This window comes from Rhizopus microsporus, assembly GCF_002708625.1.
Source record: "Rhizopus microsporus ATCC 52813 unplaced genomic scaffold scaffold_1, whole genome shotgun sequence".
NCBI lineage: Eukaryota > Fungi > Mucoromycota > Mucoromycetes > Mucorales > Rhizopodaceae > Rhizopus > Rhizopus microsporus.
Window position 1 is genome coordinate 2507030 of NW_019671916.1, and position 12551 is coordinate 2519580.

At 36.9% G+C, this 12551-nt stretch overlaps 7 protein-coding genes across 7 annotated transcripts; 3 read left to right on the forward strand and 4 right to left on the reverse strand.

Moving 5' to 3' along the window:
- Nucleotides 1-47: 47 nt before the first annotated feature.
- RHIMIDRAFT_195410 (enolase-phosphatase E1-like protein) lies at nucleotides 48-1013 on the forward strand (the record flags this gene model as incomplete). The annotated part of the gene is made up of 5 exons (XM_023606037.1): nucleotides 48-122; nucleotides 176-268; nucleotides 318-379; nucleotides 439-576; nucleotides 635-1013. 5 exons carry the CDS (start codon nucleotides 48-50, stop codon nucleotides 1011-1013), a joined length of 747 nt encoding a protein of 248 aa, XP_023471634.1.
- Nucleotides 1014-1021: 8 nt separating this feature from the next.
- On the reverse strand, nucleotides 1022-2539 carry RHIMIDRAFT_13831 (actin-like protein 6A-like protein). The gene is made up of 5 exons (XM_023605655.1): nucleotides 2502-2539; nucleotides 2055-2448; nucleotides 1530-2001; nucleotides 1247-1477; nucleotides 1022-1194 (listed from the first exon to the last, which is right to left on the reverse strand). Exons 1-5 carry the CDS (start codon nucleotides 2518-2520, stop codon nucleotides 1030-1032), a joined length of 1281 nt encoding a protein of 426 aa, XP_023471635.1. The 5' UTR covers nucleotides 2521-2539; the 3' UTR covers nucleotides 1022-1029.
- Nucleotides 2540-3851: 1312 nt separating this feature from the next.
- On the forward strand, nucleotides 3852-6129 carry RHIMIDRAFT_255061 (uncharacterized protein). The gene is made up of 6 exons (XM_023611139.1): nucleotides 3852-4542; nucleotides 4594-4791; nucleotides 4844-4887; nucleotides 4945-5397; nucleotides 5450-5713; nucleotides 5769-6129. The coding sequence occupies exons 1-6, from the start codon at nucleotides 4150-4152 to the stop codon at nucleotides 6034-6036; spliced, it is 1620 nt and encodes a 539-aa protein (XP_023471636.1). The 5' UTR covers nucleotides 3852-4149; the 3' UTR covers nucleotides 6037-6129.
- Nucleotides 6130-6466: 337 nt separating this feature from the next.
- Nucleotides 6467-8818, reverse strand: RHIMIDRAFT_196674 (acyl-CoA oxidase; the record flags this gene model as incomplete). Its single annotated transcript, XM_023606144.1, has 6 exons — nucleotides 6467-7225; nucleotides 7282-7712; nucleotides 7763-8207; nucleotides 8260-8382; nucleotides 8432-8495; nucleotides 8550-8818. 6 exons carry the CDS (start codon nucleotides 8816-8818, stop codon nucleotides 6467-6469), a joined length of 2091 nt encoding a protein of 696 aa, XP_023471637.1.
- Nucleotides 8819-9073: 255 nt separating this feature from the next.
- Nucleotides 9074-10627, reverse strand: RHIMIDRAFT_310492 (uncharacterized protein). The gene is made up of 5 exons (XM_023614662.1): nucleotides 10594-10627; nucleotides 10302-10537; nucleotides 9630-10249; nucleotides 9416-9574; nucleotides 9074-9367 (listed from the first exon to the last, which is right to left on the reverse strand). The coding sequence occupies exons 1-5, from the start codon at nucleotides 10605-10607 to the stop codon at nucleotides 9299-9301; spliced, it is 1098 nt and encodes a 365-aa protein (XP_023471638.1). The 5' UTR covers nucleotides 10608-10627; the 3' UTR covers nucleotides 9074-9298.
- A 121-nt stretch (nucleotides 10628-10748) lies between these two features.
- Nucleotides 10749-11106, forward strand: RHIMIDRAFT_233351 (uncharacterized protein; the record flags this gene model as incomplete). Its single annotated transcript, XM_023607939.1, has 3 exons — nucleotides 10749-10860; nucleotides 10909-10931; nucleotides 10993-11106. 3 exons carry the CDS (start codon nucleotides 10749-10751, stop codon nucleotides 11104-11106), a joined length of 249 nt encoding a protein of 82 aa, XP_023471639.1.
- A 173-nt stretch (nucleotides 11107-11279) lies between these two features.
- Nucleotides 11280-12367, reverse strand: RHIMIDRAFT_233352 (uncharacterized protein; the record flags this gene model as incomplete). The annotated part of the gene is made up of 4 exons (XM_023607940.1): nucleotides 11280-11664; nucleotides 11722-11921; nucleotides 11971-12111; nucleotides 12164-12367. The coding sequence occupies 4 exons, from the start codon at nucleotides 12365-12367 to the stop codon at nucleotides 11280-11282; spliced, it is 930 nt and encodes a 309-aa protein (XP_023471640.1).
- Nucleotides 12368-12551: the final 184 nt, after the last annotated feature.

The following is a 12551-nucleotide window of genomic DNA, read 5'->3' on the forward strand; positions in this document are numbered from 1 at the left end:
AGAAAAGAAGTAGAACTCCTCTTTGTTTTTTCTTTTAAAAATAAAAAATGTCAAACTACGATACAGTTGTCCTTGACATTGAAGGAACTATTACACCCATTACCTTTGTTCATGAAACCTTGGTAAGTAATTTAGTTTGTTATTGATACATGTAATCACTGACTATAATCAATAGTTTCCCTATGTTACAAGTGGTTTGAAGGCATTCCTTGATCGCGTTTGGGATTCACCAGAATTAAAGGATCAAATTGAATTACTTCGAAAACAGGTAAAATTGTGCACAAACTTCTTTGTTGCAAGTCATTGAATACATGTAGGCAAAACAAGATGTTGATAACAAAATTCCTGAAGCAAACCTGATTCCTACTGAAGCAGAAGCGTAAAACCAACACTCAGAAATAACAAAAAAAGTTAACCACTATATTTTAATATAATTAGTTCACCTGAGGAAATCAAATCAAGTGTTATCAAGAACATCAACTGGCAAATGAAGGCAGATCGCAAGATTGGTGCTTTAAAATCCTTTCAAGGTTACATGTGGAAAGAAGGATATGAGTCTGGAGAGCTCCGTGGCGTGTAAGTAAATCATTGTGTTAAAATAACCCAACTAATACATGTTGGCTTTTGTAAATAGGATATACGACGATGTTTTACCAAGATTAGATCAATGGATTGCTGAGGGCAAAAAGATTTACATTTATTCATCCGGAAGCGTCCCTGCTCAAAAGCTTCTTGTCGGATTCTCGACCAAGGGAGACTTGTCAAAATACTTTTCTGGATACTTTGATACAAAAATTGGCTTAAAGATTGAACCTGAATCTTATAAAAAGATTGCTCAGGAAATCAACAAGGAATGCTCATCCATTCTATTCGTTTCTGACAATATCAAAGAGATTGTTGCCGCTAGTGAAGTTGGTTATCAAGTCGTGATCTCAGATCGCCCAGGCAATGCCCCACTTGGAGATGAAAGTAAAGCATTCAAGATTATCACTTCATTTGATCAAATAAACTAGAATAAAAAATATGCATTTATTGACACTTTGTTTCTATGATCGAAGATCCAATTTCTTCGTATTCCTTCTTTGATATCCACATTTGATGAAAAGTATTCAAGGAAGCTAAAATAGAGCCACCTAACCAACTACTGCACTTACGTTCAATCTGACTTCCTGCGCCATGAACTTTTACCTTTGCCTACAAAGCAGTGTTATTACTGTTTCAATATGCCTCTAATGACTGCACTTACGCCTGGTATCATCATGGGCAACTCGTTACTCAGTCGTTCAATGAACCCAGAAAAGAGTGTGTTTCCACCTGTGACGATGACATTATTAAACAATAGAGGACGCAAATCCATATCACAAGCTGTGATACTGTTATAAACAAGCTTAGAGACACCAACAGTATGTCGAAGTTGGTTCATGGATAATCCTAATGAAGGAATCTTTTCGTTTTCTTTTCCTTGTTCAACTGGAGGCTACCACATGTCATTTAGCTCCATGTATACCGTTTTCTCTTTGTATACTTACCACACGAATATGGTGTGGGTTAAACATGATCTCTGGTACTCTGTATCTTTCTACACCAAATGTCGTATTATAACCATCAGGAAATTCAAAGGGTCTTTGAGGCCTTTGTGCCATCAATCGCTCGTCAAAAGGAATTTCTGATACCTGAGATACGGATTCTTTGTATTCATGAATAATTCTAGAAACATGATAATCTTCAAAGCTCTTTGTTGTGTTTGGTCTTTCTCGTAATTCAACTTGAGGCCGTTCACCAGCTCCAACTGGCTTCTTTTTCGCAATTTTATAAAGTGGGGTTATATTCATTCTCAAGTCATTTTTCAGGTGCTCTTTAATCTGTTCTGATAGCAAATCGCCGCCTATTGATTGATGCAAGATACCCTTCTTCAAGACATAACCATCATAAACAGGTACTGCACTCGTGATGCTTCCTCCTGAATCTAAAACTAAAGCAGTGGCTCTGCCTACTGAATACCTGTTTTCTCTTTTGGTTAGTTATATAAAAAACACGCCTACACATACACTTACGCTGTCATCACAGGGCTCTTTGCTACATAAAAAGCAGGCATATCAAACTTTTCAAAAGCCAATTCCATCAGTTTTTCACGGTTCTCTGTTGTATTCCAGGCTGGTTCAGTACATAAAAAGGGATGCTCTGAAGGATTGATGTGAAGATAGTCTTGGAAAGCAGTTTTCCAAATCTGTTCAACGGCGTCCCAATCACGAATCATGCCATCCTCCATTGGATTCTTGATCTCAACGTTAGGTCTCCATGTGTTAAGTTGAGCGTCACCCACATGATAATTGTTATTTTGATCAACACCATAACAAGTTGGAATTATAGCTTTAGGTACTTCTTCGCCTGCAAAACCTACGCGTGTGGAAGTTGATCCCATGTCCAACACGACGGCATTTACTTCGTCTATAAGAGGACAAATGTTTGAGATTTGTCTGTAGATTTAATCATTTCTTTACCTCCACCATAAGTCACCATTATTTTAATAAAGGAAAACGGTGAATCGCTCTCCGCGCGCGTGTGTGTGCGCTCTGTGATTTTTTTTTTTTTCGTTCTTGTCTGATTGGTCAAAAAGTAGGCAAACAAAGATAGTGTAGAGAAAAAAAAACTATCAACAGTGTTATCCTTAAAAGATCTACTTCTTTTATTCATGGTTACATTTTAATCTCTTCTTTCCCTCTTTCTTCAATAATTACTGTTACGCCAAGAGACGAACAATAGAGTAAACTGACACCCGTCTCCGCTTTATCTTTCTGTCCTTGTCTTCCTGTCACTTTTTTTTTCTTGCTCATTCATTGTATTACAACGCTTATACAACTGGAATTTATCCAGTTACTTTTATGGCTTCCCCCCGATTTTTACTTTATTTTGAAGAAGATGAGTACTTCTTCCGGTTCTGCCCGGTCAAATTATATCGTGCTGAAAAGATTTTTACGAGTTTGGCTTTCATGTAGGGTAGTATTCACATATGCGCGGTGTGTGATACAAGTACTTTTGCATCTGTCAAAAAAGGATCACAAGAGGTCCTCTTCTTATTATTAAAAGTCATATTCAACAAACTTTTGAGATCTTTTTCAGAAAATCTCTTTACTCCATAATTCGTTTCCAATAATAGAGAAAGAAAGGTTTAATGACAGTGTAAAACTATTCAAGGTCAGCATAAATATTTATTTCGATCAAATCCAGTAAACAAAAGAGAGGGGAAAAAGGTCTAGAGTGCAGTAATGCAATTCATCATGTGACCATTCAGTTGACTGTCATGATTGTCATACAGTACATTGCTCTTTTTTTTTTCTCTCTCTCTTTATTTCTTCTTTCTTTACCCTTTTTGTTTTTTCATGACGAAAGAGAGAGAAATAAAAGATGCTTCATCGATTATTTAAAAACAAGAATATAAGCGATAGTCAAGATAACCATACAAGACAATTACTCGAACCACAACCGTATGCCACGTAAATATAAAAGAGAAGAGATATGATTAAATATTATGATATAGATGGCAACCTCAGACTATACAACAAGATCATGTTAGGATCATATTTTGTCAGGATGCAGGAGAATCAAACAAGACGATATTATTTGATTCAGACTATAATCACACAACCTCCAATACAAACACAGCATCGATGGCGCATTCATGGAATGATGAACGAATAATAAAGCCGACGAGTCTAGAATCAAGTCATACGAGTTCATCATTCCATTCGAGAAATCATGCTTATATGAGAACAATGCCTTCTCTATCTGATCATAGACATGTAAAAAAGGTCACATCATTGATATAATAAACTAACTAATAAATAGAACAGTCGAAAGTTGGATCTAATTGGAGAAATGATCTTTGGTACTGCACCACTTGCATATAAAGGAATGAATACCAAGATACACTATTATAAAAGAGACAAGCATCCTCAGATTATAATATCAAAACTGTTTACATTAAACAATAATAATCAAAGGCGCACATCATTTTCATCCATAAACAGTGACTTTTCATCCATTTATTTTGAAGACAACATATCAGAAAGTGATGAAGATGGTCATCTATATTATCCGCCTATACTTGGACTACAAATAAAAAGAAATCGTCGCTTTAGTCAAACCAATATGGAAACCATGTTTAGTCCGACTCCATTACCACATACACCTACAAAATCTGTGATAACAAACTGTAGAATGAAATATGCCGTTGCTTTCATCATCACTCTATACGATAAAAATGAAACACTCTATGACTTTATTTTCTCTCATTTCGCTTTAATAGAAAACAGATTACATCAACTACAAGCAGTCGCATTCAAGCAGCTCTATCAATATTTTAAACATCCTCATATCTCTCATTCTTTACTGCAAAAGAAAAAACTCTCATCATCATCATCTTCATCATCCAACCCTTATTATTTATATTCTGATACCTTTCAGCATGATTCTATCTTAATCGACGCCGTAAATCAATTTAAAAAGACATTTTTTGATCTATACACGACACCAAGGATACAGGTAAATTATATATTTAAATAACAATCCCTCGAATAGTTGTTTTATTCATAGGAACCTTTATGGTTAAACATGTCGACTTTTCCTCACCGCAAATCAAATTATCAAGCAAGCTTATTAAAAGAACTTGTGGATCTCATACACCAATTCGATAACAAAACGCATCATTACTTTATATCAACGCTCTTAACCGCCGTACTCATGCATCACCTTTCCTGGGTTTATACAGTCGCTCCACCCAATACAAATATTGTAAGTAGTAGTCGTGTTTACAATGAATGATCAACTTATTTTTTTTACCTAGCATCTTCATCACGGTAACTATGATCCACTATGGGCACAACTAAGGTAGATCGAACCGCACAGTTTTTCATTAGAAAAAGGAACTCATGTTTTTACATTCAGCGACTTGTACGGATTTATTGGTACTCCATCAAGGATTACAAGAACGTTAGTCATTGGACTACGACCGAGCCTTGTACGAAGGATACTGTACATACTTACTTATTTCATTCGATGCAATGAAGTCTATGAAAATACAGAGAGTAGGATAAAAGCTATGGCTGATGACTCAATATTTAATCAAGAAGTAAAGGAAGATAGTGATGATACTCAATTTGAAGACAAGATCGTTCAACACTTGACAGGAGATGTAGAATCCATTGCGATACCAAACTCACAACATCAAAAACGAGATATTGTCTATTCTTCTTTAGAATCAAATAGATGTAATAACAACACAATAGAAGAAGAATGGTCTCCGGATACATGTTTGTTGTCACCACTGTCAACGCCTTCTTCGTCTATTGACGTGCCAATGATGTCTACGTCAGGATATTATCCTGTTACAATGCCCAAGTATGAAAGGGAAGTAATGATATATTATCGTTAAACTTTTTTTTTTTGATAGATCGACTGTTATCCACATGGAGCCAGACATCACCCAAGAGGATATGGTAAACATCAAGGCAGATAGACTGTATGCGAAATCCTACGGTCGATCACTTATGGCGTCTTATTGTGATACTTACAAGTCTGATTTTGTCTTGATGGGCCTACCCACCTTACCTGCCACCTCAATGATTGATGCTGATTTACATTGCGCATTAGAGCAATTTACATTGACAGACTCGGTGTCTGAAGCGTCTTGCTTGGTCATTGATACAAATCAGTTGTAAGTAATATCTTGTGAATAAGGGAAAATAAGAAGGACTAAAACATCTATATAGCAAATGTCGCGTGTTAAATCATAGGCTATCAAGTTCAAGCAATAGTACTTGGCAACAAGTCATCTCGTCTAACCTAGTTCATACCATGTTAAGTGAGATCACAGCAGCATTTATCGAACAAGGGATAGAAGCAGCGGATAGTCTGTTTAATATGATGGAGGATAAGCTGCAGTTGATATATTTATATAGTACCATGCTTCAAGGCTTTATACAAGAAGACAATAGAATTATAGATGACGTAGACAAGCTAGCCTCCAACTTAGGGTAAAATCAGATTTGATGTCAATAGATGTACTTACCGTCTTCTCTTCCTCTTCTCCTCCCTTCCTTCTCTTTTAGACTTGACCAAAACGATATACCTCTTTTACTTAATGTCTGTGGTACTTTTGATAATAAGATATGGGAATTACAAAGAACATCTGCTAACGCTACCACTGGTGCTGTTGCTTAATAAATTATATATAATATGCACTACCTGTTCCCCCTTTATTTTTGCACATATCTTTGATAAAAGGACCAGCTATTCGTAATTCCCTTAGTGATTATCAGTGTGGAGATAGAACACAATGTTGAGCAAATATTATTTTATCACCGTATCAAATACAGACTGCTTCCTATTTTTTTTTTACAGGTAAATCAATCTTGTTTATTATTTACATGTAGTGTATACATATATATATAAAAGGTGCAAGAAACAACTAAAGTTTAGCAACACCATCTTGATCAACCTTCCAGTTCTTTTTGCCCTTGTGTATCAAAGGTTGAATAAACTCTTCATAACCATCGGCTACCGTATTTTGATTCAGTGGTTCTCGTTCTGCCATCTCCGTCATTTTTTCATAAACATGACCATCTTTCTCGCCAAGAGCAGAGTTGAGTAAATAGTCAGGGAATCCAAAAGCGTCGACCAATGCGACTGCGTTAGGACGAACCAGCTTAAGTACCTGCACAAGTCGCTGTTTAACCATCAACGATTGCTCAGGAGAGAGATATCCCGAGCTTAAGAAATCAGCTGCCTCTTGCTCGATGGTCGAGAGACAAAAGAGAATAGCGATCTGTTGAAGAACACGAGCTGTGTTTGCGTTGGCTTGCAAAGATGTACCAAACACGGCCTGAATAAAATTCGTGGCTAGCAGTAGCTGACAGTGAGCACGCGAGACTCTATAGATCTCAACGAGCATGTCGTTCCAGCTGGCTCCTTCGGCATCCAAAGCGTGAACAGCTTTATCCACCAGGAAGGCTGCACGGAACTTGAAAGCCGAAAGCAAAGCTTCAGGATTATCAAGCTCCTCGAGATAACTAAACGAACAGCGGACGGTGGTGTTTGATAAATATTCTGATATGTATCCTGATGAAAACGATTCTTTGCCGTCTATACGTCCCGCGCGTAGCTGTCTCATCGTCTTGAAAAGGTATCGTGCAGTCTGTTGAGTCAGCAAATAATTGTCTCCTTCCCACTAAATGTATGTTAATTTCCTCTAGTCTGTGTATATCAGGCCTATTGAAAACTTACAGTGGCTTTAGGTAGATAATCTTGGTAAAACTGACCAAGGCCAGAGAAGAGTGAATAACCGTGTCCTCCACAAGCTCGCCTACACTCTTCAATGGCAGCAACAGCCAGTGTCGTAGTCAAGCTTTTTAGTCCGGACGAGGATGCATGAAGATCTGCTAAATAAGAAAAGTCTCCCTGAGCCATTCTTTCTTGATTCTTATTATACATGCGATGCATTTGCTGTCCCGTGAAATGACATGCATAAGCTTGAGCGATAATCGGGAACAAACGGTACTGTTGCATGGTATAATCAAGGACTGGCGTTTCCACTACTACAGACTCACCTTTGCTGTTTGTCACCTTTTTCGGATTAGCTGCATCAGATCCTTGAATACGGATTGCAGAATAACGAACGGCAACAGTAGCTGCCCTAGCAAGAACAAGACGAGATTCTAAGAGCAAAAAATAAGACAAAAAAGAAAGACAATTTTGAATTCTTTACCCAAGACGATATTTGCTCGAACAAAGACCATTGTACCATAAGCCAATTTTGAATTTGGTGGATTGATATACTCTCCTGTTTTTTTATCAATACGTGAGTAGCGTGCAAGCATTGAAATATGAGGCACATGCACGTTATCAAATAGAATGAACCCATTGTCGACGGTGTTGAAGCCAAATTTTGGACCAATGTCACCCACAGTGATTCCCTTTAACGGTTCGTGATTTTCCAAGTTGCGAATTTGAACCACAAATGGATGAGGTCCATAGTCTTTACCATTGCTAATCAGTCGAGCCATGACCACAGCATAGTTGGCGGCAACACCAAGGCCACCAATCCACCACTTGGAAGCGGTCAAGGTGGGAGAATTGAGCACGAATGTTTCAGTTTCGGGATGATATGTTGCCGTTGTTTCTAATCCTCGTACATTGGAACCATGACCAAGCTATAAAACCGTAATGTTAACAAAGGTAAAAAGAACAAGCAGGAGAGCCTACCTCTGTCTGAGCATAACACCCTATAATTTCATACTTTAAGGCTGGTTCCAGGAACAGCTTTTTTTGCTCCTCAGTGCCCTGATTGGCAATAGTAGGCATAAACATGCTACGATGAAGTCGAAACTAATAAAAACCGTAAGCATGTGCCTCGATCTGTCATATTCGACCTTACTGCAGTTGATTCGTCAAAAAGAAAGTCAGCAATTCCATATTCTTCATCTGTCCAGTTATGAATTCTATAAACAAGGTGTTTATGATTTCCCCCCTTTCTTTATCTAAATGACACATACCTTTGCAATTCAACAAACCGCTTGGCAGCTGCTAATGACTTTTTAAAACGCACATCTCGACCATTATAATAACGATGAGATTTGTCTCCCAATACAGGATCATTCTGAAGAATGCCTAAGATACGATTCCTTTTCGTGATATAATCCTTTCCGAAAATGAATTCCATCAAATCCTCAGTATTAAACGTAGCATTCTGACGTTCTTTTTCTAAAATACTTGCTCCCTGTGGTTCAATAGGCTTCAAATGCTTTGGAAATTTAATGGGCATTTTTGTTTATGTAAGATAAAAAGAAAGGCTGTATATCTGGGCTTTTATATAGCAAATCCAAGATTTCCCCACAATTTTAAAGTATTACAAAATTAGTTATCCATCGGATTCATGTTTACCCTCGATTACTTTATTTAGTTTTTGTACACTTTATGCAGAAATCATTCGTAAATTGATAAAAATGATAATTTCAGACAAGAGAAGTGAGCAAACGTGTAAAATAGACTAACGTCAGTTTCTTACAAGAGTAACAATACCTTAGGACTAGCCGGGGAATAGCTGGCCTTACTTTTTGGTCCAAAGAAGAAAAGAAGTCAAAATTAGACTATGTGTTATGAAGTGCTGACCATATTTATTTTATAAATCTCTCCAAAAAGATGAAGATCATTTATATATTATTACATGTTGTCAACTTGGAAACAATAAAGTAAAGATCACCAAGTGTAAAGGCTGATTAATGTCTTTTTATGTGCGAATAATTTAGTTTGTATATGTAACTGTCAACACATTTGGCTTTTCATAGTCATCCAAGTATTTCAATTTGGCACTCTGATAATCATGTTAGCTATACTTGTAAACCACTCTTATTATTCTTACCAGTGCTCTCTTCTTTCTAAGGAACATCTTGCTTCTAATTGGACAATAAACAGCCTTTTCGCCATCAGGATCATTATGCATAGTTATTAGCAGGTGCTTAGTACTTGAACTACTGTCATTACTGTACTCATAGTCACACACGGCATGATAGGTTAAAGGCTATACATATAAAAGTTAGAAAAGAAATGCTTGATATATATATATATAATCTTACATCTTCGGACAAACCAGCCAGAGGGTCTTCCTTTTGTTGAACCAATCGTGTAGTACTTGCTTCATCAGGTAAAAACCACACCAAGTAGGTGTCTGTTGGATCATGAGGATTGACCATGGGTCTGAGAATACCACGGTCAGTGCCATCGGTAGCTGAGGGCCTTGGGCGATCTTTAGCTTCATTCTCTGTAGCAGCCAGTGCTCTTCTCTTTGCCTTTCTAGCTTCATCCGCTGGCTCAATACTGAACTGACCAACTGTGTATATGTTCTCCCAACAGGCCATATCTGGTAAGAGTGGTGTAATCTTTTTGGCCCTTGCTTTGGTTTGGGGATGTCTCAAGTCTGAAGGCAGTGGTTTAAATGTATTTTCGATGCCTGCGATCTGTTCTTTCATTGTATCATAGCTACGTTTCTTTGCAGCTGCACCAGACATTGCAAATTTGTTTTCAACACCTTCCTTCCTGCTAGGTGCTCCTCGTGTTTCGTGTGCAATATATTCAGAACGACGAAGCCAGGTAACATTAGGCTTTCTACTGGATGCTCCAGCACCGTTTTGAGCATCACGTGGTGGAGTCAATAGTATTTTGTCTTCTTCTGCAACTTCATCAACTAATCGTAATACTATAAAAGCAATCTGTTGGCACATGTGTATACAACTAAGCAATGTAACTACCTTCATCAGGATTTGTTTCCAATGCATCAACATAATCAACAAGTGCCTTATCAAATGGAATAGCAGCACTCTGATCCATCACTAGGGAATACGGTGTTTGCTCTATTAAACTGTTTGATTGATATGGAACGTGTCTCTCGATAAGAGAAGGTATTGTAAGCATTTTGGGTGCATAGGGCACTGGTGGCAATGTATTTCGATATCGTACACGACAAATATAATCTGTGCGAAATTTACTATTAAACAGAACTGTTAAAATATGCACGCGTGAATGCAACAATAATAAGTTTACTTTTTGGATGTCATTTTCAAAAAGTTATTAACACAATCAATTAAAGAAAGAAGAAAAAAAAATAAAAATAAAAAATAGCCCTTCAAAAGCAAAGATTTAACCTCAGTTCTCAGTCTTTCCCTCCCTCTCTCTCTTGTTAATTTACACACCCAAGCATGTCATCAAGTAAAGCAGATCCTCGTCGTCCTGATAATGTTGTTCCCTTTCACCTTCCTCCTAGAAGCGATGAAGAAGAAGATTGGACCCAGATGATTGCCACTCTAGTTGGTATGTTTATATATAAAATAAAGTTTCTATATATTAACATCTTTAAAGCAATGAGCGCCATTTTGACCAGAGTATGACTATAGAATAATAAGAGCAACTAAACACGCTTATTAACTATGAATACATGTATAGAATCGTTATAAAATTATTCCTTGGATTGCAGCTTACTTTGGCCTTACTGCTACTTTAAACACCAGAAAGACTTTAAAAGTAAAAGATTCTATAGCCAGTAGTGGTGCCATGTAAGAGAATAACAACAGAGACATAATTGGACATAGAATAACCATTTCATTTAGGCTTGCTATCGTTTCTCTCTTCACTTTCTATATGAATTTATACTTTCTGCATAAGAAATCCTTAGAAGCTTTAGCTAATGGTGATATTGTGATTGTTGATGCAAATAAATAAAGTGTATTTTATTAAGTAGCTCTAGAACTCTGTAAAGACTGTATATTCTTCTTTATTGCTGCAATCTGACCGAGAACAGCACGCTTCAAGAACATTTTACTAGAGTTTGATATGCTTTCTATAGCCTCGATACAATCAAATTCAACAACTTCTTGAGCATGTTTGCTTGTAATGGTCAACAGTAGCTGCATAGAATTTTTATCCTTAGGATTAAAATCTACTGTAGTTCGTACGGATTGAATAATCTCATCGAGTGCTTCTTTTGTTAGTGTCAGTAAAGGTTGGCAACTCAGTACGTTTCCAATCAATTGATAAATCGTATCATTCCATGGTCTCAACGAATGTCTGTTGTCAGCATGATTAGAATAATACATTTCACCATCTGAGAGTATAGCTCTAAGAAAAAGAAAAAGGATAGAGTTAAAGTTTCAAATAAAGGGGATTATCACTTACTGTAAAAGAACAAGTCTATGTGCTGGTTTTAATGATTCCATTGCTGTCTTATTAATCACCTCAAACTGAGGGCGTTCTAATGCTGATTGGAATAGCAAAGGTAACAGTAAGCCATTAATGATCAACTTTCCTTGTTCTCTAGCGAGTGATAATATTCCATTCATTAACAGTCGTGACGCCGAAGTTTTGAGACTGGCAATCTAAACAAGCACAATGAGAAATAGCTTCTCTTTATCCTTTAAAATGTACCTTTGGGTATAATACAGATTTCAGTAGCAATAAAGGTACTGAATTAGACGTCAAATCCACACTTTGCATTTCTTTACACAAGTCAGATACAACATCTTCTGGCCACGCTGTAAAGTCAATAGATTTTGCAACCAGATTAAACTGGATATGCACTCAGTAAATTACAAGCAAGACCATATGGTGATTGATTTACCGTTGGCTTTGATAGAAACAAGAATGTCTGTAAAATCTCTGCTTTTCTTTCAGGGGTCAACTGAGAATTATACTCTGTAAGTGACTGAGCAGAGCTTATCAAAGGTGAAATATCTTCCATGTTCTCTTCTTTGAGAGTATTCTCTGCTTTTAACTGTTCCTTTTCTTCAGACACATGATAGTCGTCTTCAGATTGCTTTGACATCTTGGGACGTATAGTCTTGCTAATGGTGTAATGATAACAATTAAAAGTTAAGGATTCTCTCTTTTAATTTATCATACAAGCTTAGTTAACATAATAAAAGGATATAATAATTGGCTCCATGATAGCTCTCTTTTCTTCTTGCTTTTGAGGAACAATAGTCATAACTTTAGTAGGGTTACATATG

Coding starts and splice junctions, on each gene's coding strand:
- RHIMIDRAFT_255061 (XM_023611139.1), top strand. CDS start 4,150: ATGGAAACCATGTTTAGTCCGACTCCATTACCACATACACCTACAAAA. Junction 4,888..4,944: donor CCACTATGGGCACAACTAAG/GTAGATCGAACC, acceptor TTTTACATTCAG/CGACTTGTACGGATTTATTG. Junction 5,398..5,449: donor TATCCTGTTACAATGCCCAA/GTATGAAAGGGA, acceptor TTTTTTTGATAG/ATCGACTGTTATCCACATGG.
- RHIMIDRAFT_13831 (XM_023605655.1), bottom strand. Junction 2,002..2,054: donor AAGAGCCCTGTGATGACAGC/GTAAGTGTATGT, acceptor AAGAGAAAACAG/GTATTCAGTAGGCAGAGCCA. Junction 1,195..1,246: donor TGCCCATGATGATACCAGGC/GTAAGTGCAGTC, acceptor ACTGCTTTGTAG/GCAAAGGTAAAAGTTCATGG.
- RHIMIDRAFT_310492 (XM_023614662.1), bottom strand. Junction 10,250..10,301: donor GGAAACAAATCCTGATGAAG/GTAGTTACATTG, acceptor TTGCTTTTATAG/TATTACGATTAGTTGATGAA. Junction 9,575..9,629: donor TGGCTGGTTTGTCCGAAGAT/GTAAGATTATAT, acceptor TTATATGTATAG/CCTTTAACCTATCATGCCGT.